The sequence below is a fragment of the Mesoplodon bidens genome (genome assembly GCF_964165515.1).
Source record: "Mesoplodon bidens genome assembly, chromosome: 11".
In the NCBI taxonomy this organism is placed as follows: domain Eukaryota; kingdom Metazoa; phylum Chordata; class Mammalia; order Artiodactyla; family Ziphiidae; genus Mesoplodon; species Mesoplodon bidens.
This window is the reverse complement of record NC_138167.1, coordinates 83,740,007-83,766,095: the sequence shown is the minus strand read 5'-3', so window position 1 is coordinate 83,766,095 and position 26,089 is coordinate 83,740,007. Positions and strand designations below refer to the sequence as shown.

Genomic DNA, 26,089 nt, shown 5'->3' with positions numbered 1-26,089 from the left:
ACATGGAGACTGAAGCCCACAGACAACAGGGAATGCTGGCCATGAAAACGGAAAAGCAAGAAGAAGCACAACATTGTTCCTCTCTCCCGTCCCTGGATCTGCAACCTGTTTCCGTGCCCTGGACTTGATGGACCACAGTGTATTTACAGCCAACTTGGGAGACCAGGGGAGAGCCTGGCAGTGAAAGGGGACACAGCCATGAGATGGGGTGGGACTGTGACTCTTCCCTGAATGCAAGATACTTTAAGCCAAAGATTTTGTGAAATGATGTTTATTGTTTTAAAAAGCTCAAGTCAGGAATTAGATAGTAATGATAGTTGCCTAAGTGTGAACTGACTAAAACCACTGAATTGTAAACTTAGGGAAAAAAAGCAAGCTTAAGTTGTATGAGCCTCACCCACACAGGACTTGTACCAAACGCCTGACTATTCCATTCCCTCAAACCATGGCTTATGTCACATTTTTTTCAGGAGATTTCCCTAAGAGCAGCTATTTGTAAAATATTACACTTAAAATTTAAATCCAGGCGATTTGATGTTTTCTGGAAGAAAATGTACACTAACATGCTTCTTTATGCCTTCAGATAACAAAACAGCTGGTGTGAGAAGGAGATGAACAACAGTTTCCATTAAATTCTTCTAGGACTTCCTTTTTGTTATATACGCAGAGAAACAGATTTAAAGGAAAATATTATCTGGGCTCAAGATAGTGATGGCATCCCCCAAACAGACCAAAGATGCTGACTTTCCATGGAGTGGAAGCGTGGCCACTCCATGTACTACCTCAGAACTTATCCTAAGAGAGAGATGGCAACCTTGGCTCAGACACTGGATCTAATTTATTTTATTCTTGCTGGTCTTTCAAGGTCTGACGAGGACCCTCTCTCAATCTTCATCCAGGTGACCTGCACCCACTCATCTAGCTGCCACCCAGTTAGATCACACGTCATATTTTCTTCCCCTTTTCCAGCGTACCTACCTCAGGGCACTTTAGCTTTATAAGCTACGATTCTGTTGTCCTTCTAGAAGAGAAACAAAAACACTGCAACATGAGCATCCTTTTTCATTTACTGAGTAAGCTTTGCTATCCCTCACAGACTGAATAAAGTGAATCACAGAAACTGAATCACATCCGCAGAGGGGCGTTATCACAATGTATGTGCCAAAACACAAACCTCCAGTGTAGTGCTTATCAGACATCAATTTAATGTTAAAGCCACAGTTTGAAGAGGTATTTGGAAGCATCTCTACATGCCTTGAAGGTGGTGCCTAAGACAGCCAGTGAATGTGAAATCAGGAGTGCGGCTCCCTGGGTATAAGAAGGTAAGGCCCATTCATAAATCTTCATGTCTTACCATTTTAAGAGAAACCGAACACTCAAGTTAGACTTTTGATGGATCAACAAGTGTGTTATAAGATTTCCATGTGATAGAGAGTCACGAACAGTTGACCACTGTGGACACTGGGCACACATGGGGCCTATGGTCATCAGTGAACAGTGGGACGGATTACACGGGATTTACTGTGCTTCCACGGGCCACACGTGCTCACGTGGGCAACGCCTATGCTTCTTCCCCTCCCCAAGTCATGCCACATCCTCGCTGCTTATAGGACTCGGGGAAAACACAACTGCCAGCAAGAGTGCAGCTCAATTTTGACAGAGACTTAAGAGAGAGAGATTTAAAATCCCTTCTGGGTCACTAATTACACCAAGTGCTCAACAACCAGAGGCTGACCATGCTGGACTGGGCAGGTGGGCAGGAAACCTGGTCTGATTAAGGCAGTGAGCAATGTGGTGAGAGCATGGAAACAGGTTCATGGTAACGACGTACAGGGACCCAGCTGGCAAGTGCTACCGAGAGAAGAGAACCGTAGTTATTTACAACACACAGCCGCAGCCCTTGTAATCTTCTGTCGGTACAAACGTTCATTTTAAAATTCGGTAGTATGCAGAGAGTTTTCTCCAACATAAAAACTTGAAAGAATATGAGGACAGGAACCAGCGGCTTCATCTTGGTATTATTATCCTTTCTATGGCACACAGAATATGGTCCCAGTTTTTACAGAATATTGCCAGGAGAGTCACAGCGAAGAAGGTGCCGAGAATGTGGAAGCGGCTCTTCATCATGGGCGAGATGAACTTGGCGATGGTGGACACACACACCAAGATGACAGTCATGAAGGCCAGGACCACGTTGATGCATTTCCCCAGGAGGACCTTGGCGTTCACGGTGTCTGTCTGCAGGGCCTGCTGCTCCTGCTGGTGGAGCTCCAACTTAGAAATGCGAGTCTGGCAGGACTCCAAGGCTTCCTGTGGGCGAGAGGGAGAGCGAGGATCAAATGCTGTTGAGATCACCAGCAACACGCGAGCGTGAGCTGGGACGTGCGCGAGGGCCACCCAGCCCAGGACGCTGCTGCCTGTGCAGCTTCGGACTGACGATGATAACGATGATGACGGTGATGACAGACAGAGAAGCAAGACAAGAATCCCAAGGCTCACTTTATCCTGTCATTCACAGACAGAACGCGCATGTATCTACAACCATGAAATATCATGAATGAGGAATTACGGTTAGGTATTTTTGACTCCACCTATATTTAAAATAAAGTGCATAAAATACTGGCATCTGGTGGAACCATCAGGGACAAACCAGAAGAGGGGTGGGATTCCGTTTTGTGACGGGTGACTAACTCCAGTCACAGGGTAGGTGACACCTCCAACTGCTAGTCCTTTTGTTTTTTTCTTTTTGGCTGTGCCACACAGCATGCGGGATCGTAGTTCCCTGACCAGGGATCGAACCGGGGCTCCCTGCACTGGAAGCGCAGAGTCCTAACCTCTGGACCGCCAGGGAAGTCCCACCAACTGCTAGTCCTTATTCCACTGCCCAGTCCATGTGCACCTGTTACAGACCAGTGGAGGACGGAGGGAGGGATGGGGCCCGGCTGACTGTGGGGCTCTCATGGCTGCTCTTCAAACGCTGCGTTACCAGGGCACTATCTGAAGCTACGCCTTCTCCCCAGATCTCATCCTTGCCAAGGCTTTGATTCCTAGACACGGACGACTCCAAGCATCTCCAGCCCAGCTGTCTCTCGAGACTGACTCATGTGTCTACATGCGTCCTGGACATCTCCATTTTGAGCTTCTTAAAAGCACCTCAAATGCACCATGGCCAGTTGTGGATTCATGTCTGCATCTTCCCCGCTCCTGCCATCAACTGTTTCCCTTCCAATTCCTCTTCTCAGAAAACAGCATCTGATGCACCAAGTTGTCATGTGAGAAACGTTGAGAGGCATGCCTTGACACCCCTCTCATCTAATCCAGCATCCAGCCCCTCCGATGCAGCATCTGGTATTTATCTTAACCGGTCCATTTCTCTCTCCCCCCACAGTAACCCCCCACCTCAGTCATCAGGGTCTCCACCTGCAGTAACTTTCCACTTGTTTCTCTGCACACCCTCTTGGTCTTCAGCCTCATGAATCCACTTTCCACACAGCAGCCCAAGTGATCTTTGAAAGACGCATATCGGATGTCACTCCTTCTTGTAGAACCTTTTAAATCTTTAATGTGGTCCAGGTCCAGCCACTGTCTCCTGCCCTGCTTACCTGGTAAGCCTCCTCCCCCTCCCTCCCCCCTCACTGTGTTCTGGCCATACCGGCTTTCTGAAGTTCTGAAAAGGACCATGCTCAGGGCCTTTGCACACGCAGTGTGCTGTGCCCGAAAGGTTTGCCTCCCCACACACCATTCCCCTCCATCTTTCAGGCCCCACATTGATGGTCACATCCTGAGGGATGCCTTCCTGGACCCACCAGACTATGTCAAGTCTCCCTCTGGCCCTCATCCCTAACCAAGGGACCACACCTGCACCGCGCTGTTATCTGCAGCAGGAGGTACGTGCTGGCTGAATGCTCCAGACTGGATGCCAGTAATGGGATATGAGTCTTGAGAGAGAAAAACCTTACACCCCTCGGGAGAAAAGGATCGAAGTAGAGGTGGTACAAGGAGCTCCTTTTAGTTCACGAGCCTATTTTCTAACTCATTTACCAATATATGTTTGCTCAATTAAAATCCATTAATGTTTTCAGGTTTTAAACAAGCATAATGGCTCCAAAACTGATTTACTTTCCTTCTGCTGAACATGCTCTATGGGCCAAGGGTTCTCTGTTACTATAGGAACTTCCATTACACAGGCTACCAACAAAAAAGGTACAACTTCTTCAGATCTCACATTCTAAAAAGTTCTGGCTTTCTACAATGACAGGCAAGTGCCCCCAATATCATGCATTCTTTTCAAATACTTAGGCCCATGGTGTCCCCTCTTTTAGGCATGGCATGGAAAAGGTGATAGAACAGGATAAAAGATCAACATTTTAGGCAAATTCATCCATCTATGATTGGGTAGATGAATTACATATACAAATAGACTGATCCTAGAACTGCCTTAGAACGTCTGTCAAATTTTTTACCAAAAGGAAAATCCAAGAAAATTAAGCAGTGAATTCGTAAGGAATTTTGGTTACAGCACCCACTAAGAGATATTCAGCCCCACAATCTTTAGTACTTCCTCGGGCCCAGTATTTAACTTATTGGGGATAAGGACAGAGGACAGGATTATCTTTAAACTCTTCTAATTGAGAATTCAGGGTTAAAAAACTCATTTGCGTTTTAAAACAACACCAAAACCCTTGCATCCCTATAGGCAACAGTCACCCTCATCTATACTACTCCATCATCTTGTATAACAAGAAATAAAGAGGAAAAAAAAAAAAAAGAAAGAAAGAGGAAGCTGAGCAGGTCCAATTGCCAAAAGCCCCAAGAAATATGGCTACTCATACATAATAAATACAAAAATTAGCCAGTATTTATTTTTGTCCACTTATTATGTGTCAGGTAAAGATTTAAGTACTTTACATGTCTCATCCCATGTAATCCTCCTGACAGCCCTTTGAGGTAGAGCTCATTAATATGTCCATTTTATAGATGAGGAAACTGAGGCACAGCACTGAGGTGTGCAGGTTTATGGTAAGAGGCGGAGCCAGGATTCTAACTATCCTAACAAGAAAGACCCTCCAGTCACTCACACAGACATCCTCTTTGCACTTCTGAGCTACAAGGTGAAACTAGAAAATGCTGAAATGAACTCTTCTAAATTTTTAAGCTCTCTTTGTGAAGTCCCTCCCTTTATCGTACCCCTCCATCTCTAAAGTATGTTTCTTTAAAAAAAGGAATAATAATATAAACCCAAACAATCCCCTAAATAAGAAAACCATATATTTAGACACCAGCTAGTGGCATCCCAGACATATTCTAAAACAGAATGCTCTAATAAAACAGACTGCACTGTTCACCTGGCAACACTTCACATTTAAATGGGTTCCCATTTTTTAAAGCAGTCAGCAGTGAAGTTAAGTCTCCCAGCCCAGAGCAGGGGCAGAAATCCCACAAGTGTCTTCTGCACCAGGGTCCTCAGAGGCAAACAAGTCTGATGCTGTGGCTCCCAGAATTGTCCAAGTAGACGCCTGGGATTAGCACAGGCTCAGCCCTAGACACGGTGTGGAACAAAACGTGGGCAGCTAAAACTCTGGCTCACACATTGTGGGAGAAATCTCTCCTTATGTTTCAGCCCCTTGTAAAGTGGGGCTGGAGAAAATAAGCACTGCCTACAAAGAAAATTTGTAAAACTGAAGCTGAGCATGACTGGGACAGTATACTTTTTTGTTTTTTTCTTTAAAAAGGTGATCAATGGGAATGTAAATCACTGCAGCCATTATGGAAAACACTTATAGAGGTTCCTCAAAAAATTAAAAATAGAACTACAGTATGACACAGCAATCCCACTTCTGTGTATATACCTGAAGGAAATGAAATCAGTACCTAGAAGAGAAATCCACACCCTCATATTTATTACAGCATTATTGACAATAGCCAAGACATGGAAACAACCCAAGTGTCCACTGATGGACGAATAAAGAAAATGAGGTACACATACACACACACACAGACACACACAGGCATACTATGCAGCCGTGAGAAAGAAAGGAATAGTTCCATTTGCAGCAACATGGATGGACCTAAAGGGTATTTTGCTAAGTGAAATGAGTCAGACAGAGACAAACAACTACTGTATGATCTCACTTATCTGGCAGAATCTAAAAGGGGAAGGGAGGTAAAATGGACAAAAGGGGTCAAAAGGCACAAACTTCCAGCGATAAGGTGAATAAGTCCTGGGGAATGTACTGTACAGCTTGGTCACTATAGTTAACAATACTGTATTGTATATTTGAAACTTGCTAAGGGAGTAAGCCTTAAAAGTTCTCATCATAAGGGAACAAATTTGTAACGATGTGAGGTGATGAATGTTAACTAAACTTACTGTGGTGATAATTTTGCAATATGTACACATATCAAATATTATATTGTACATCTTAAACTAATACAAGTATATGTCAATGATATCAGAATAAAAACTGGGGGGAAAAGAGACCCTCTAGTACCCCTAAAAAAAGGAGCTCAAGAAGCCTAGGGTTGCTTCACTACAGCGTTGTATCACATTAATAGTGGAGCATGCCTTTGTTTATACTGATCCAGTTACCCCTTCCCTCCATCCATCAGGATCCCACCCACCTCTTCAAGTCCCACCTTCTCTAGGACATTTATTCACATTCATTACTCAAGGATTATCTGCAAGACCTTGGTCAAGTCACTTAACCTCTCTGTGCCTTGGTCTCCACATCTGAGAAATTAAGAGAATAACAAACACTACCTCAGAGGGTGGTTGTGAGGAATAGATGGGGAAATTAGACACGTAAAGTGCTTTGATAGTGCTTGGAACACGGTATGCACTCAACTGCTTGAAATCCCCACAAATATGAAAGCTATTATTTTAGAGATGAGCAAATAGACTTAAGGTTTGCTCAGGACCACAAAGCTGGTAAATGGCTGGGACTGAAGTCCAGTGTCTGACCACTAAGTGGACCCCCGCCCCACTTGTTCACAGCTTGCTGGGCACTGCACGCCTAAATTTCTGAGGCTTTCAGAGTCTGCGTCACGTGATTTGGCCCTTGTTCACATTGTCTTGAGCCAATCGGCAGTTGCGTTACTTCTGATCCTCCACCTAGGCAAGCATGTCGAAGGCAAGATTTATCCAATGTTTTAAAATTTGTAAAAACTGTGGTGATGGTGGGGAGAGTAGAGTATTGGTGATAGGCTTGGGGTAGATAATAAACATCTGCTAACTAATTTAGGCAGAAAGTAAACAGAATATAGCTTAATGTCTATAACATGAGCTAATGGGGTTAATATGGTGAAGAATAAATGTTTGCTCCACGTGTCAGAAATCCTTTCGGGCTTGGGGGTAATGCACTTAGTTTGTTAAACGAATGAAAGGCTGGGAAGAGCCCACGTGAGCTCTGGTGGGGAGAGGAAAGGCACCTGGATGTCCCGTGACCGCTCGTAGGCCTGGTAAGCCACCTTCTCCTCGATGCTGGCCAGCTCCTGCTTCAGGTTGGCCGTCTCGTGCTGATGCAGGTCCGTGAGGTCATGCAGCTGGTCTTCCAGTCGCTCGTACCTTTCCAAAGAGAGGAGGTGATTCTGAACGTGACATTTCAGAGGTGTTCTGACAGCAATTAGAAAATGACATTCTTTGTGTCTCACTGTCACCAGTTCCCCTTGGCTTGTTCTCATCCCCAGGCAGACTGTGCTTCCAAAAACGTAAGTCAAGCTGTGGGGAACATGCTTTTGGAAAACGCTGAACTCTAGCTCCAGAAAGGACTGGCCTCTGCGGTCTTAACTCTGTCTGCACTGCTGAGGGTTCATGCAAACCAAACCTGGCTTTCCCACCCATGTCAGACCAACACCTTGTCTGGCTGTGGGGACAACAGGACAGGCCTTATCACTGGCACATTCACCAGGGGTGGTCAGGAGACAGGGCTGTCAGTCAGCCTGCTAAAGGCAAGGACCCACTGGCATCCTGGTGCTTTTCCCTCTTCTGACCCCACAGTGCCTACTGGTTCACCGCCACAGCTCTCATGCGCCAGAGAGGCTGTAACGAAATGACCAATTTCTATGCTGGAGCCAATTCCCTTATTTCCCAGTGCACACAGTGATTCCGAATACATGTGTCAGCTCTTAGGACTTAAGTGTCAATTAAAAAATCATGCTTGTTGCAAATTAAAGATGGCTTATCAGGTGGCACTTCCGAAAGTCCAAATCTAAAGTAACAGAAGCACAAAGATTCCCATTCCCACCCCCCAATCCCCTCAGAGAAGGGGAATTTTGTTTTGTATTTGAAACCGTGTAATATTTCTTTGGAAATAGGAAGCACTATTTGGGGAAGGTGCATTAGCCTGGATGACTTCGATCAACGCCAGTTTTAGATGCTTATATAGTCGCCTGATAGAATCATTTTAAAAAACACTTTAATATAGATTTAATGATTTTTCTCAGGTAGGACTTCACAGGTGCCCAATGTTGGTGTTTTGTAAGCAAGCCTTTTAAAAATCTCTTGACAGATGAATGGATAAAGAAGACAGGGTACATATATACAAAGGAATATTACTCAGCCATAAAAAAGTATGAAATAATGACATTTGCAGCAACATGGATGGACCTAGAGATTATCATACTAAATGAAGTAATAAGTCAGACAGAGAAAGACAAATATCATATGATATCACTTATATGTGGACTCTAAAAAAATGATACAAATGAACTTATTTATAAAACAGAAACAGACTCAGACTTAGAAAACAAACTGATGATTACTAAAGGGGAAAGGTGGCAGGGAGGGATAAATTAGGAGTTTGGGATTAATGTCTACACACTACTATATATAAAATAGATAATCAACAAGGATCTACTATATGGCACAGGGAACTCTACTCAATACTCTTAATAACCTATATGGGAAAAGAAGCTGAAAAAGAATAGATATATGTATAACCGAATCACTTTGCTGTACACCTGAAACTAACACAACATTATCAGTCAACTATACTCCAATGTTAAATAAAAACTAAAAAGAAAACATAAAGATCTCTTAAAGTAATATAGTGAGTGACCAAATCATGGAGATCACAAACATGTTATATAACAAATGAGAGCCAAAGCTGTCCTAATGGATATTTGTGTCTTGAAATAAAGGGATCCAAAGGGTGCTGTATCCCAAACTATCTGAAAGGAATTAAAGTCAGTATTATCTGGAAAAACTGTGAGGCAGAAACAGTTCTTATGTGACAAAGAATCCAAAGTCAAAGATGTAGGTGGAAAGCTTTTAAAAAATCATTTCATAAAATATGACAACCGAAAAAAGCCACATCTCTAAATTAACACATATATAAAATCATATATCACATAAGAAACGTGTAAACTAAATTTAAATTTTAACTCTTACCACATGTAATAGGCATTCACTTTTTAATCTACATTTTTAGAAGTTAACGTTTATTTGACAAAAAAACTTGGGAAAATGGTGGAAAATCACCTCATACTTGGGCATACACACTTTTTAAGCTAGAGGCACCTAAAAGCCAGCCTACACAACACCGGACTTTAAAAATTAGCTAATATAATCCACAAGATTTGAATTTATTATTGATTATACTTATAATCTTAAGATTCCTTTTGAAAGCTCTTCATTTAGGGTTAAAAGTTTACTGAGCAAAATACAATATCATAAAAAAATACACTACATAAAGACTTCAAGATTTATGTACCGAATAAAAGCTACCTAGCTGGACAATGAATTCATTTTTTACTTGACAGTTATTATGGAGGGAAATCAAACACAGATCTACGAATTAGTGTACTGAGACCTCATAACAGCAGCCTACTGAATCAGGAGCTCAATATGCACGAGTCATCGACTGTACAGTGATATTTTAACAGACCCACATGTATAAGGTCTTTCTCTAAGCTGTCAGGCTTCAAGTCACAAATTTCAAAACTTAGAATCACAAGGTGTGGAAAGAACTATCGATCCCTAAATGCCTTTTGACCTATATTCATACTTACAGAAAATACAACCACTAGTATATCACCTTCGAGCAATCTCTCTACAGGTAGTAACTCGTGCTCCTGAAAGAATGTGAAGAGAAGAGCATGAAATACCTGTACGTCTCCTCTTGCAGGGTCTGAGAGATGAAGCCATACTCCCTCTTGAACTGCACCTTCAGCGCCTCGATGTCCTCGGCCAGCTGCGCCTGGGTGTCCTTGATCTCCCTGAGCTCCTCCAGGATGGCCGTGAGCTTGCCCTGGCTGTCCAGCGCGCCAGTGCCCCCGGCCCCGAACGACTGGTTCCCGTTGCTATCGGCAGAGCCCGACGTGCCGCTCGAGCACTCGTCGTCGCTGCCGTACTTGGGCTTGTTCACGATGGTGGCGCTGCCCCCGTAGGCCCTGGCGCTGGCCTCGGGCCGGAAATCCTCCAAGGAGTTTCTTAGGTGAGCGATGTTGTCGGCACTGCCAAACTTATTCCGGATCAAGTTGGCGAACTCTCTGGACTTGCTGAAGACGAAGATGGGTGGGGTGAGGGACAGCCCCGGCAGGCCCGACTTACTGCTCTCCAGGCCGTGGGGAACGGTGCGAGCCTTGGCCTGCGCATCCTTCAGAGGGGACTGGATGTCCTTCAGGTTGTCCTTGGCAATGTCCTTTGAGCTCCTGGGGGCCCCATTCTGCTCGAGCTCCCGGAGCTTTCTGCGGTACTGATCTAACTTCTTCTGCAGCTGGGCAATGGACTGAGCCGACTTCTGATTCTTCTTCTCAAAGACCTGCTTGATGCGGCCAGCCTGCTGCTTGTCCGCGCTGCTGACTAGTTTCAGATACTCTGCGACATGCCCATCGCGGGACGTTTGCTCGATTCTTATCTGCTCTGTGACCTTTAGAATTTTCTGCTTCAGGCTGTCCGCGCTGAGTTTGACCTTGTGGAAGTCCAGGATGCCATCTGGTACATCAAAGTTGAGGTTGGTGTCCGACCCGCCTCGGCGGATGTTCAGGGGAAGGCTTAGGGTATTCATGTCATGGCGTCCTACCTGGAGAAGACAGGGAAGAAGCACTTTAAGACTGGAAGTCGAAGAGACAGTCGCTGTGATGGAATCTGTGCACACACAACAGACATATTTTACGCCCCAGATTTTCAAACTGCAAGGATCCAAAAGATAAAACTCCCTACTACCCTCTCAAGTTGAATGCAGAACAACCCAACTCCTCCTGCACCCATGTATACGAACGATGAGATTCACCTCTGCCAGGGTATCTGACTTTCTGCCTGATTAGATAGTAACTCTTGGTTGCCAGGGTAGAAAATACATAATGAGGTGAGGTTATCAAGTATGTTCTGGTTTCCCAAAGTGCCCAGGTGACTGGGATGCCTGCCATGCCCCATTCACAGTGAACTTCACCATTGTGGGAAATGAACCCAATTTGGTACTCAATCATTTAACAGAAAAATGGAAGAAAAAAAAAAAAAAAAAAAAAAGGAAGGAAGGGAGAGAGGGAAGGAAGGAAGGAAGCAAGTAATCAAAGTCCCAGTAGGTACATTCGTCAACACAAGAAATTACTTTCTTTTTTTTTTTTTTTTTTTTTTGCGGTACGCTGGCCCTCTCACTGTTGTGGCCTCTCCCGTTGCGGAGCACAGGCTCCGGACGCGCAGGCCCAGCGGCCATGGCTCACGGGCCCAGCCGCTCTGCGGCATGTGGGATCTTCCCGGACCGGGGCATGAACCCGCGTCCCCTGCATCGGCAGGCGGACTCTCAACCACTGCGCCACCAGGGAAGCCCAGAAATTACTTTCTTAATGGAATGATTAAACAGATGTGATGGAATAATATGGAGCAAGATTAATTTTAATAATTGAGTAATAAAACAACAGTATTCAGATATGGAAACAAATAACCCAAACCACAACCAAAGTGATTAAAAACAACAATGGGGAGGGGGAAGGGTAAGCCGGGACGAAGTGAGAGAGTGGCATGGACATATACACACTACCAAATGTAAAACCGATAGCTAGTGGGAAGCAGCCGCATAGCACAGGGAGATCAGCTCGGTGCTTTGTGACCACCTAGATGGATGAGATAGGGAGGGTGGGAGGGAGATGCAAGAGGGAGGGGATATGGGGATATATGTATACGTATAGCTGATTCACTTTGTTGTACAGCAGAAACTAACACACCATGTAAAGCAATTATACTCCAATAAAGATGTTAAAAACAACAACAACAACAACAGTGACAATATTAAGACCATGTGAAATAGCTTTCTCACTCAAGGGCCACCTGGAAAAAAGGAATTGCAAAGCAACATTGAGCACCCTGGCAAAGGGGGTGGCTAGATTGTGCTCTAAAAGGGAAAGGTATGAACCCCAATGTTCACTGCAGCACTATTTACAATAGCCAGGTCATGGAAGCAACCTAAATGTCCATCGACAGACGAATGGATAAAGAAGATGTGGTACATATGTACAATGGAATATTACTCAGCCATAAAAAGGAACGAAATTGGGTCATTTGTTGAGGTGTGGATGGATCTAGAGACTGTCACACAGAGTGAAGTAAGTCAGAAAGAGAAACACGAATATCGTATATTAACGCATGTATGTGGAACCTAGAAAAATGGTACAGATGAACTGGTTTGCAGGGCAGAAATTGAGACACAGATGCAGAGAACAAACGTATGGACACCAAGCGGGGAATGCGGTGGGGGAGTGGGGGTGGTGGTGTGATGAATTGGGCAATTGGGATTGACTTGTATACACTGATGTGTATAAAATTGATGACTAGTAAGAACCTGCTGTATAAAAAAAATAAATAAAATAAAATTCAAAAATTCAAAAAAAAAAAAAAGAACCATACTAGGAAACTTGGAAGTATTTCCATGAGGTATTGTTGAATGAGGTATTGCTGACAATAATTAATAAATGAATGAATGAATGAATGAATGGGAAAGGCAAATGTGGTCTGTGTGCCAGGCACTGAATGTCCCCAGGGTTTGCCTTGTCTGAGCCTCACCACCATGGCAGGCAAAGAATGTGTTACATCCATATAACATGTAGAAACGGAGACTTAAAGAGCTAGGATTTGAATCCAAGTCACCCTAACGCTGGTCCGTTTTCCACCTCAGGACACTCTACCACTCTTGTCCCCAGAGGACTAAAAACAGGTCTTTATAGAGTCTGAACACAATCTCTAAACAAAAATACTTAAGATCTAAACTGAAGCATCTTATTTTTCAAGTTAACAACCCTTTGATTAGCAAAATGCCTTGATATACAGTCTTGACAGAAACAATGGGAGACAGGACAATATTCAGCTCAAGTTAGCTTTTTTTAAGGAGAGAAGAGGCTGACATAGTAAAAAAAAAAAATCGCTAAGATAATAACAGACCTCATACTGCCAAAGTGACTCAGGCTCAAATGTGGACCATTTCCAACAATGAGCATTAACATTCTGCCATATGAAAAAGGCTACCCAGGGCTTTTTCCGGAAGGGGGGAGCCCAATGGTACAGTGGGACACAATCCCAGGTCGGTGGGTCAGGCCTCTTTCACAACTTACAAAAGTTTGTTAGCGTTATTTCTCGACCCCTCTCTTCCCACACACAGCTTTGCCGTAAGAGACCCTGGTTGCTTTAATTGGCAGAAGAGCATCACATAGGAAAGGCTGGAAGGAAATAAATGCCAAATCACTATAAGACTAGAAAAAGGAATAAAGGAATTGTGACTTCACCTGGTCAAGGGGGAAGGACAGGTGTAGAGACTAAAGAAGGTACATAATAATCATCTTCAGGTCCTGGAGAGATGACCACAGGAAGTTCATGGAAGCCAAGCAGCTATGGCTCACCAGTGGACCCAAACAGGAATGGGCTCAAATCACAGTAACAAAGGATGCACTAAGCCCAGGAAATGTTTGTTTTGGGCAGACAGGGTAATTAACGGGAACGGTCCAACCACGAGGCTGGGAATTCCATTTCACTGAAGATATCCAATCTGATTGTGCTACTCTACGTCTCAGAAAATCTCTTTGGCCTAGTGCCTCCCCAATTATGTAATACAACCTGGTCACTGTTAAGTCTGCAGCTTACCTTTCAGGCCTCACCTTGCACCTGATGGATGCCAGTCATCTTAGTGAGCCACACAACCTACAGTTCATATGCATGATATTCACAATGCCAGCCAGCCGTCCACTTCTGTTTATCAAACTCCAACATACTATCTATCTATCTATCTATCTATCTATTTATTTATTTATGGCTGCATCGGGTCTTAGTTGTGGCACGCGGGCTTAGCTGCCCCAAGGCATGTGGGATCTTAGTTCCCCGACCAGGGATCCAACCCACGTCCCCTGCACTGGAAGGTCCCAAAATCCAACATACTCTTTACGATCCATTTCAAGTGCTACTTTTTCCATGAATCTTTTCCTAGTCCCGCCAGAAAGCCGCCTGTCCTTCCTGTGATTCCCCCATGGTGCTCTTGGGGCACTTTATCCCTCCTTTTGTTGCTCACATGCTCCTTCAGGGGAGAGGCGGTGTCACACCTGCACCCAGCTAGTAGAGCCAGCACTGTCCCTTATTCACAGGAGGCTGTCAGTGAAATGTCTGCTGAATTAAAGCAACATCATTCTTCATTCCAGGAGAATCTACACTGAAATCATTTAAGATACATTTGAAGAGAATAAAAAAATGACCACAGCAGTTCAGTCCAGATAGACGCCACCATTCCAGGTAAAGATATTTTCTTAATACCTAGGTAGAAAGTTCTACATCATTTCAACCCGATTCAACTAAACAGATTTTCTTGAGTATCCATGAGCAACTTGATACACAAATAAAAATAAAGACTTAAACTTTAACTGAAGTTTCATTTACATGCAGAAAAGAGCACATCTAAAAAGAATAAAACTCAAATCTTCACAAACTGTGAAACTAGTGTAACCAGGACCAGTTTAAAAAAAAAAAGAACAGAAGCTCCCCTTGTGTCCCCTTCAGTCATAATAACATCACCCCCATCTCCAGAGGTAACCACGAACCTGACTTCTAACAGAATACACTAGTTTTGATTAATGTATCATGTGTTCCTCTTGTCTTTCTTTTGCTCCACATTGTGAGAGCAAAAGAGTCATAAGAAGGAGGGCTCCTGCCCTCCTGGACTCTGATAAGATCAGATTAGGTTGTTGAAAAAAAAAAAAAAACCACCTGCTTGATAGTCCCTATTAAGAAGTTCACCAAACCTCTGAAGATACAGAGGCTGTTAAATCTTACCTTACCAAACACAGCAAGAAGGCATCGCCGCATCACCTGTTCCTCTTCCTTTAATTCTCAAGCCCATGGCAGCTGGCCACCCAGCCCCGGCATCTCAGGGCAAGGGCCCAGTTCTCTCACAGATGCTGGGCTGGGCCAGCCGTGTACGCAGGAATGTTTACGCACGGATGGCTGGCTGACTTCTGGCTTACTTTCAAGCTACAACAATGCCTGGCATGTCCCCGAGAGTCCAGGTGGAGGAAAGCAACAGTGTTTAAAGCTCAATCAATCAATCAATCTTACTGCTGGTTGGCAGATCTCAGTTAGAAATGTCTGATGGGGGGGAAAGCTGGAACTATGGCTGGGCTGCACGCTTCAGCATTTTGCAGCCCTAGCTCTGCAGGATAATTAAGAGCAAGCTAACATGTATCACTAGATGCCCATCCATTTCCCTGAACTCAAACTGGGATTTCAGGTATATGCTGGAAGAAAGCTGTGGGCGTCCTCCGTCCTCCATTTCATCTGGACTCGGCACAGAGGTCACCAGTACAACGCAGCTGCTTCAGGGCTGGGGCCCAGGGAGGAGGACAAAGGTCCAGAGATCGCCCAGAGTCAATCAGCAGGTGGATCGTGGGACACATGCTCCAGTTTTGGCACTGACATTTACCAGCTATATGTCCTCGGGTATATCTAATCACCTGTGTGGTCTCTGATTTCCTAATCTATAGAATGAGGAGATAGAACCAGATAACTCAAGAGCTAACACTGCAAAATGCCATGAAGTGGACTCCAAACTATCTTGACTGTAAGACAGTGTCACACACAGGATAGTCAAAACCCTGGGCTCAGGAGACAGACTGCTTTGGTTTCCATCTTGGCACCACTCTTACGAGTTGTGTGGCCTTGGAAAAATGACTTAGCCTCTCTGTGCTTCAGTTTCTTCTTCTGTAAAATGGTGATAATGATTCTTTGAAGAGTTGTGAGAAATAAATGAGATAATGCACATGAAGTACTTAAAGACTTCCTGGCACAGAAAATGGTTTCAGTAAAGGTTTGCTATTGTTTATCATCCCGATTTCATTTAAAAAATGTACTTGTATGAAAAAAACTAAAAGAAAAACAAGCTCCAAATTGTTAACAATGGCTATCTTTGCACTGTGGGATTGTAAGGAGTCATTCTTTTTATTATGCTGTTGTATTTTCCAATTTTTAAAAAATAAGGAAGCTGGACTTCCCTGGTGGTCCAGTGGTTAAGACTCCGCGCTTCCACTGCAGGGGGAGCGGGTTCCATCCCTGGTCGGGGAAGTAAGATGCTTTACAGCACGGCCAAAAAATTTTAAAAATAATAAAATAAAATAAAAAAAGGAAGTTGAATTACCGTTTTGGCAGAAAAGACGCTGTCTTTAAAAATGACTGCTAACCTCCTTCAGTTCTCTCTGAATTACCTGTCTATTATTACCTTACGTGAAAAGCAGACCACCAGTATTCTAGTGAAAAGCCATTCCTAATGCTGTTTTCCTTCTGGCAGCAGAAACATTTCCACTGTCATCTCAATGTTCTGGAACAAAGGCAAGGAAAACCTTTAAGCCCTGGACAGACGTCAAAACCTGACAATGAATCATCTCTGCTCCAACCCAAGCCTCCAGCACCATTACCCCCGGGAGCTCACCTTCCTCACTGGGATGCCAGGCACATATCGGTCATTACCAGTGCTGCTCAAACACATGGTTCAAGCTTCAAGAGAGGGCTGTACCCTATGACATTTCATGTGTGCCCCCTAAAGCTCCAGAGAGACATGAACTAAAAAGGCAGCATAGCCAAGCAGAGGCACATCACCCAAACCAAGAGAACTGGAAGGGGGAATGCAGGTTCCTGTGGACACCGGGAGGGCGTGGACTGAGGCAGGAGAGCCTGGGGCTCTGGGGTCACAGAGTGGCCAGAAGGTGCAGGGGCCGAGAGATCAAAACCAGGGGACAGATAACAACCAGCTGCTTAGTCCCGAGGCCAGATAACAACCACCTGCTTAGTCCCAAGGCCAGATATGATAAACTTTTGCCTAAAGAAAAGCTGCTTGAGCTCGGTCATGTAAGGAAAGGGTCAGGTCCTTCAAACCGGCGGTCACTGCCCAGGCAACAGGTATTTCAGAGCACACACGAGAGCGGTGTTACAGACAGGCCCACAAAGGAGCTACAGGTTCAGGATCCAAAGGCTTCTGCAGGTTTTTGTGGCCTAAGTGTCCGAGCCAACACAGCTGACATTCTGTACTCTTACTCATTTCAGCTGAAAACTAACTTTAGGTGTAGCATCAAGGCTGTTCCTCTGGTGTGCCAGTCAGAATGTGCTAGGCTTTGCTCGGGTAACAATCGACGTCAAAATCCCAGGGGCTTAAAAAAAGGGAAAGGCTCATCCCTCCGCTCATGCTAACAAGCCTGCTGCTAGTAGGCTGAGGGACCCAGGCTGTGATGGAGCCCCTACCATCAGGAATGCTGCTGGTGGCCACGGCAGGAGCAGGGAACTTGGTGAATCGCCCACTGGTTCCTAAAGATTTCCCCAGAAGGGACTCCTGGGCTTCCTGAACTCACTGCACTGGCCCTACCTAACTTCAATCCTACCACATGCCCGGCAGGAAAAATATCCTGTTAGTGACACGTGCTATATCCTATTGGTTAAAAAATCTGAGACAGGTTCTACTATTATTACTATTTTACAAATGAGAAAACTAGATGCAGAGAAGCTAAGTAAATTGCCTAGTAAACATCAGAGATAGGACTGAAATCCAGGCCGTCTGTCTCCAGAGCATGCTTCCCTGACAATACTGACTGAGTACTTTTACTGTGAGTCAGGCATTATGCTAAATATTTTTTATGTATTCACATATTCTTCACACCAGCCCTATTTTATGAGAAAAGCAAGGCTCTTAAAGAATATGTATGTTTCTTGGGCTTCCCTGGTGGCGCAGTGGTTGAGAGTCCGCCTGCCGATGCAGGGGACACGGGTTCGTGCCCCGGTCCGGGAAGATCCCACATGCCGCGGAGCGGCTGGGCCCGTGAGCCATGGCCACTGAGCCTGTGCATCCGGAGCCTGTGCTCTGCAACAGGAGAGGCCACAACAGTGAGAGGCCCACGCACCGCAAAAAAAAAAATATATATATATATATATATATGTATGTTTCTTGAAATCCACAGAAAATAAACAGCTTAGCTGGGGCTCCACTCAGTTTATATGAAATATGCAAGACTCTGGGAGATCTGTACAAGCCACCAACCGCGTGAGAACCCATTCTGCAGTGTCCCTCACATGGTCACCCGGACTTCTGTGGGCACTCTGGGTTCGGTCCAGACCCAACCCTCAGGCTGAGCTTGAAATCTTCATCCACATGACTTCCTACCATGGCCCTGGTGTTGCCACCTGGAGCCACACTCCTCTTGGGTTTGGCACGGCCTGTAAAGTCCACTCCTCTTCATCCATGCTCTAAAAGGCAAACAGTGACTGAGGCAAAATAATTTGATGAGGATAAAAAGGCTATTGCTTTTATCAGAATCATGCCCACACATTTACAATCAGAAAGAGAAGGAAGGAGAAAAATGGTAAAACCCAGAAAAACAAGTAAGATAAGGGGCCTATAAAGAAGATGCTGGGGCCTCACAAGTGAAGAGTTGATATCTAGACATACACAGGAACAGGCGCTCAGCAGATAAGCCATGGACTTGCCTGGAGAGAAGGGAAGACACCCTTCCCTAGGCGGGGTGACAGAGCTGAGGAAACCAGGCACTGCTCAGCATGGCCCTGAAGGGGGGACCTTTGCATGTTCTATCAGAAGAATGGGAGCTTTATATCCCTTTCTTTTTCTTTTTTAAATGTATTTATTATTTTGGGCTGCGTTGGGTCTTCGTTGCTGAGCGCGGGCTCTCTCTAATGGCGGCGAGCGGGGGCTACTCTTTGTTGCGGTGCACGGGCTCTAGGCGCACGGGCTCAGTAGTTGTGGCACACGGGCTTAGTTGCTTCACGGCATGTGGGATCTTCCCGGACCAGGGCTCGAACTCATGTCCCCTGCACTGGCAGGTGGATTCTTAACCATTGTGCCACCAGGGAAGTCCCTATATCACTTTCTTACTGGTAATATACATGATGCTACCAAGCCATCTTCCCTCTTGCTACACTGTGGTCACCTGATACATACTTGCAAAATGTCTAGCTACTCAGTGAATATGGAACCCAGGGAAGCCAACTCATTCACGGGACCCTAGCATCAAACATTTGGTTTTCTTGCTAACTGAGCCAATCTGTACTGGAAAGATAACTCTGAAGGCTCAATAAGCATCCTTATCAAGACAAAATTACTCCATTCATGTGGATACCTATACAGAATATTCAAGACCTGTATTTGAGAAGAAAGCTACTTCTCCACACTACATGCTCAAAATGAAAAATCCGAAAGACCCTCATGTGGTATCCAAAAGGATATGTTATTAGTAAAGTGTCTTAGTACAATGTTTGTTCTAATTTGTTTAGACAAAGAACACTTCCTTTCGTAGTTCATTTCTGACAATGGCACATTCTGTTCACGGTGTACGGAACAGGAATTGAGTCACTAGTTTTACCATAAAGGTTTTATTTCTCCCCACCTCTTCATCTTGGTATCATTGAAAAAGAAAATCTGTAGCATCAAAAGTTCTCTTTCTTGACTGCAGGTAAAGTAAACCTGGAATCAAGGATCCTTTGGAACCAGGGCTGGAATACATGTACTTTTGAAAGCCCAATCCTTTATCCACAGATACTGCTAATTAACAGTGTAAGAGAGATTAGGCAAAGTGTTCAGGGTTCTCAAAAACAAATTCTTCAAATATCTTCAAGCACTTACAAACACTTGATACTGTAATTAGAAATAATTATCTTCTCATTTAGCCTCTACCAGGCAACAGTGGTAGGTAACCTACTTTGAGTTACATACACTAGGAAAAATACCTATTTCTTCAAAAGGGCTTTCAATTAACGCAAATTAATCCCTTACCTGGTAAAGATCTACTGTGTACTTTATAATCTATACAAGAATTAAATTAAAGGAGGGGGGAGGCCAGATTAAAAAAGATTGTGCCTTGAAGAGCAGAAGGGGAAGGGTATGGTAATGAAAACCAATCTACACTGAGAACCACCTGCAGCTAAAGGACAGCCACGTCCCCGAGGGAGGGAGCGGTGGAGGCTGTGAGGAGACATGAGAAAAGGGTGCTGCTGAGAAGAGGAAGGACTCTCTGGGAACCCCATGTACCTCGAAAACAGGCAAGTTTAGGGACGGGAAGTGAACCCCTAATGCCGGCCCCTCACCTCTACCAAGAACTCTGCCTTCCTGGGCTTCCCTGGTGGCGCAGTGGTTGAGAGTCCGCCTGCCAATGAAGGGGACACGGGTTTGTGCCCCGGTCCAGGAGGATCCCACATGCCGCGGAGCGGCTGGGACCGTGAGCCACGGCCGCTGAGCCTGTGCGTCCGGGGCGGGAGCCTGTGCTTTCCTGATGGAAGGGGTCACAGTTCCTTCTTGCGGGGAGACGCGGGATGGTGAGTTCTAAAGAAGGGGAAACAGGAAGCTCCAAACTTAGGACTAAACTAGAATAAGCGTCATTGAGGCTTTTAGTTCCTATACTCAGAACCTAGGGAAGGGGTGAGTGAGAACCCCTGGGCACTAACCTAACAACTTCGGAGGGGTTCTGGGATCCGTGCCCACCATGGTTATTCCCTGTCCGTTCCTAGCAGTATCTGTCAGCAAAACCTTCCCGGGAAAGGGACCTGAGCACTTGCTCTGAGGGCTAAGGGAGAAGTGGGACGTTGTGCTCCAGGAGAAGCACCCCCAGGAACTGAGGGAGCAGAGGCAGCTCTAAGGGGGAAGAAATGGTTCCCAAGGCCCTGATCCAGTGGGCGGAGCAGAATGGCTGGAAAGGAAGCCTGCGGGCAGAAGGCCTGCCTCCCCGCAGGGACGAGGCCTAATCTTTTCCTTTTCCTACAGCATTTATTCACCACCTCCCCTACCCCCGAAAACATGGAGGGTGAGTGTTCTTGGCAGGGACATGTGCTTAAGCTAAGCTTCTGAGCAATAACTACAAATCCCAGCCCTGTCCTGCTGTCTTTTGGCATCTCCAAACTGAACAAGGTGTTTGAAGGACACGTATCGCCCTCTTAGATACACAATGACGGATAACTTCCTATGAGTCACAGTCACCTGCAACGGAAGTTACTTTCAGAGGTGGAAGAATCCTTGGAGATCTCACTTGGCCTAATGCCTGCTTTTAAAAGAAGCAGCCTGAATACATACCCGAGTAACTTTTCATTTCAATCTATGCTCTGTTCATTATAGATGCCCTACATAAAAGGGAAGGCAATTTGTCTACTAAAGTATAGCTTCTTGGATCAAAACATAAAGTGGATATAATAGTAAATATGATAGGGGTGTCTATCAGATATCAATAATCATGTTTCACTTTTTGCTGTGGATACTAGGAACTTCAGAACCAAACTGAGTAACTGTTAGACTTGGCAATGAGCCTATTTGCTTTTCCTTCCTTTTTTAGAACTTTTGGGTATTATTGCTACTCCACCTATATTTTCCATGTGCCTATCATAACCTGATTCTCATTGGAAAGAGCTAGGTGAACTTCAATCTAAAGATGCTAGGTATGTCAGGCTGCCTGGAGATGAAACTAGACTCACTCCCAAATGTAATTGGGGGAATGTAGTCAAACACACCAAGCTTATAAGTTGGCACAGCTCCTTCCATCCTCCTTTCCCAGGGCACCCAGAGAAAGTAGGGTCACAACTTGGTCCATGTCCTTTGAAAAGATGCTATATTAAGACTGAGCCAGGGCTTCCCTGGTGGCGCAGTGGTTGAGAGTCCGCCTGCCGATGCAGGGGACACGGGTTCGTGCCCCGGTCCAGGAAGATCCCACATGCCGCGGAGCGGCTGGGCCTGTGAGCCATGGCCTCTGAGCCTGCGCGTCCGGAGCCTGTGCTCCACAACGGGAGAGGCCACAACAGTGAGAGGCCCGCGTACCGCAAAAAAAAAAAAAAAAAGACTGAGCCAGAAAATAGCATTTGGTACTCAGGCCCTAAAGCACATTCCCTAAGCAAACTTAAGCCTCATAATTGAACTATTCCCTGCAGGCCAGGGGTTTAATTTGTTTTTGGTACTATAACAAATACCAGGGTAGGGGCATATGTACTGGATGATGTGTAGTATAGAATTCTGTTTTAAATGGATCAGAACACTACGAGACATCACACAGGGCTTAGAAATAACACAGTTAAGTTTTGAGGGAGCAAAGGAAAACTGATCTATATTAATTTCTTTCCCTTTTGCAATACTGAAGTTATTTCCCTTGAGCAATTTTATTTTTTCTAATGTAAGCCAGCAGCATTTTCACCAAATAGCAATTGGAAATAAAAAGCTGCTTTTAGTTCTACCAAAATTATAAACAGCATTACATTTAAAGAAAAAACTTTAATGTCCATGAAAAATGCATTCAATCAACATTTTGATATTTATTAGTATGGAAAAACAACCTTACTTTGAAGCCATGCTGGACCTTCAAATGAGACAATCAGTATAACAACTCTGACTTCTCTGGACTGAATAAAATTATCTTTTTATTTTTTATTTTTTTAAAATACGGAACGCTTCATGAATTTGCGTGTCATCCTTGCGCAGGGGCCATGCTAATCTTCTCTGTATTGTTCCAATTTTCGTGTATGTGTTGCCGAAGCGAGCACAAAATTATCTTTTTCAAAGATAAAACAGACCATGTCCTGTTCCTTCTCAAAAATCTTTTAAGTTCCCTAAAGTGTGAAATCCTTAGTGAAGAATTTAAAATGCTCTTGATCAGGGTCCTGTCCTACCCCCAGCAGACTCATCCATAAAGCTACTGTGAGCACATCTACGCACCAGCACCAGAGTAAGGATCCAGCTAGATACACGCTCTCCTTTAATCCCCGCAGCTCCATGAAGTAGGTGCCATTAGCTTTGCTTTATAGATTTGGAGGGCCATCAAATAAGTCATGGTTACAGCTAATAAGACACAGAACCAAGATTTGTACCAAGCTCTAAAGCTTTTAACTTTCACTGCATTCCATTAGTCCAATAAACCCCTGAATGCTTCATGCACTCTCCTAAATCTCCGTGTTAAGTACCTCACCCTGGCCTTCCATACCTCCATCCCCAGGTACCTTCCGAGGACCAACCCAAACACTGTCTCTTCCACAAAGCCTCCCCCGTTCCCATGCCCAGCTTCCTTTATACTCTCCCCCAAATCTGCATGTTCCCCTTTTCCAGTAATTCTTCTCTAGGTCTGGTAAGCATTTGTGTAACGTTTGTTCCCCCACTGTCTTGAAGCCTGGAGGGGAGGAATGTCTCCTAAGCCACCTGTGTCCTGCCTCACATTCCTTCCTCAATAGGACCTTGTTATCTGTTGCGTGAATCAATGGTTGACAGAGCCAACTGGGGCAGCCAGTTGTCCCACATGTTTAACATCCTCTCAGCGGCTTGCAACGAGATCAAGAAGAACCTACAGCTGAGGTGGTGCTGGACTGCTTTCAAGACAGACTGGACTTTGGACTGTTAATTAATGGCTTTGATTCACGCAAGAGATCAAATATTCAGGAGACTAATGTGTCTCACGGCTCTTAGCTGCTCCAAGCAGAATACAGGCAACCAATTACCAAACGACAGATACTAAGACCCACAATGTACGGAACATGCAGGTGTACTCCCTTCCTAAGTGACATTTCCGCTGCGGTTACCATCCTAACTGTTGCTCCTTCTAACACATCCATGTCTGAACTCAATCCATTATTTGTGGTAGCATATAAGGAAGCAGTCTTGTATTGCATTAAATGAAAAACTTTAAAAAATAATTTACCCAATACACCAGCAAGATTGTCAAGGGTAAAGATGATCCTTGAACAACATGGGTTTGAAATGCACAGGTCCACTTACACACAGATTTTTTTTCAATCAATACCACGGCACTACACAATCTGTGGCTGAATCTGTGGAAGCTGGGGCCGACTACAGGACTTGAGCATCCAAGGATTTTGGTATTCAAGGCGGGTCCTGGAACCAATGCCCCAGTGATACCAAGGACGATTATAGCTCCTTGTGCCTTAGGAACTCACAATTGTATAGAACAGGAACACAAAAATAAAGGAGCCCTTTTATCCTCTAAAGTCTAAGAAGGCAATGACTTGTTTAAGGCCAAAAGCAGGCCTCAAGAAGAATGGTCCAAAAGAGGACAGGATCTTGGCAAGATAGTTCAAATTTATTTTGAAAAGAGAAGCTACTAGTTACTAAGGACTTATTAAGTATCATATAATTTTCGAAATGCTTCACATACTTTTTTATTTTTCCTTTTAAGAATCTGAGATTACAACAATTATTCTCATTTCCAGATGGAAAAAGTAAGGGACTTATCTGAAGTCATAAAGCTAGCATGTAGAAGAGCTGTGATTCCACCTGGCTCCAAGGGCTGGGCTTTCATAATATTTCCAACCTCTACTGAGAGCCTACTGCATATACCAGACCCTTTCCTAGACACGAACATGTTTTCCATAACCCTTACAACGCCTAAAATTTCCTTTACTTAAATCACTGTGCTACCGTTAAATATTACAAAGTAAAAAGTATGCATGGTAGAGAAACCAGAAGGGAGAATACTAACAGACGGCTTTGGACAGTTCTTGGTGCTACAAGGCAATTACTGGAGATATTCCAAATTTGACATTTAATAAGTAAAACGAAACACTAGCTTAAATCCCAAGATATCTTGTGTAATAAAAAATGTAGGTTGCTTCTGTTTTAACCATTTTAAAAATGATTCTCAATGCCAGGGGAACATGCCAGCTTACACATCAACTCCCTCTTCTGGCTAAAGCTCTAGTGGATACTGTAATCATTACAGGCTCTGCTACCAAGTAGTGGATACTGTAATCATTACAGGCTCTGCTACCAAGATGCAGATAAGAGGAGGCTTCCTTCTCCCACAGCTACAGCAGTTCACAAGCACCAAAGAGTCATGTTTCGGAGAGACAATAGTCCTCTAGGAACTTATTGTTTTGTAATCTGGGAGGAAGGAAACTGCAAGAAATGAATTGAATTGTGGATTGTGATTTTTAAGATAAACACTATACCATGACCCTTCTTAGAATCCAAGCCTGTATTTAGGTTGACTGTATTTCCAAACAGAGGCAACAGCCTTCTAGGGCCACTCACAATACTTGCAACAACTAGCCAGCTCAGATTCACAGGAAAAGCCCTGACTCCAAAGAAGTGTGTCCTAAACAGAGCTTAACTGTGGCACAGTGGTAGCCTAAGTTAGTGGTTTAAAAGCACAGATTCAGAGCCAGGCTATGCAGGTTCAAATCCCAGCTCTGCCATGTTAATTGTATCACCTTGGGCAAGTAGTTACTTACTCTATGACTCAGTTTCCTCATCTGTGAAGTGGGGGCAGGTGTCAACTTCACAGGGTGACTGTGAGGATGAAATCAATTAATATTTATGAAGTTGGAACAGGGCCTTGTACAGAATAAGAGCTGTAAGTATAAGCTATCGTTTATGAAACACAACATACCCCCAATAGGTGGGAACTTCAGAAAAGTCCAGAGCCAAGAACAGTGGTGCTGCTGTTGTCATGATTAAGCTCTTCCAGTAGAAGTTGAGCACTGCCACCGCATGGAATCTGCCTGTGTGTGCATCTGCATCTTGCCGCAGAGAGGGAGGAGAAAAGACGAGCAGGATCTCAAACTCACGCCAGGAAGTGCCCTAAGGATCGTTTCGATGAACCTGAACAGCAAAGCTAATACTTCTTAAAAATGCCCATCGGGGCTTCCCTG

General features: G+C 44.5%; 1 protein-coding gene across 1 annotated transcript in view; it reads right to left on the bottom strand.

Moving 5' to 3' along the window:
• Positions 1-1,188: 1,188 nt before the first annotated feature.
• TMCC3 (transmembrane and coiled-coil domain family 3) overlaps positions 1,189-26,089 on the bottom strand; it is a 69,199-nt gene continuing 44,298 nt past the window's right edge. The window contains exons 2-4 of the mRNA XM_081248721.1: positions 10,105-11,021; positions 7,429-7,564; positions 1,189-2,310 (exon numbers count right to left, since the gene is read on the bottom strand). Coding sequence (XP_081104847.1) covers positions 2,008-2,310; positions 7,429-7,564; positions 10,105-11,021 — 1,356 coding nt within the window. The 3' untranslated portion in view covers positions 1,189-2,007. The remainder of the gene's footprint in view (positions 2,311-7,428; positions 7,565-10,104; positions 11,022-26,089) is intronic.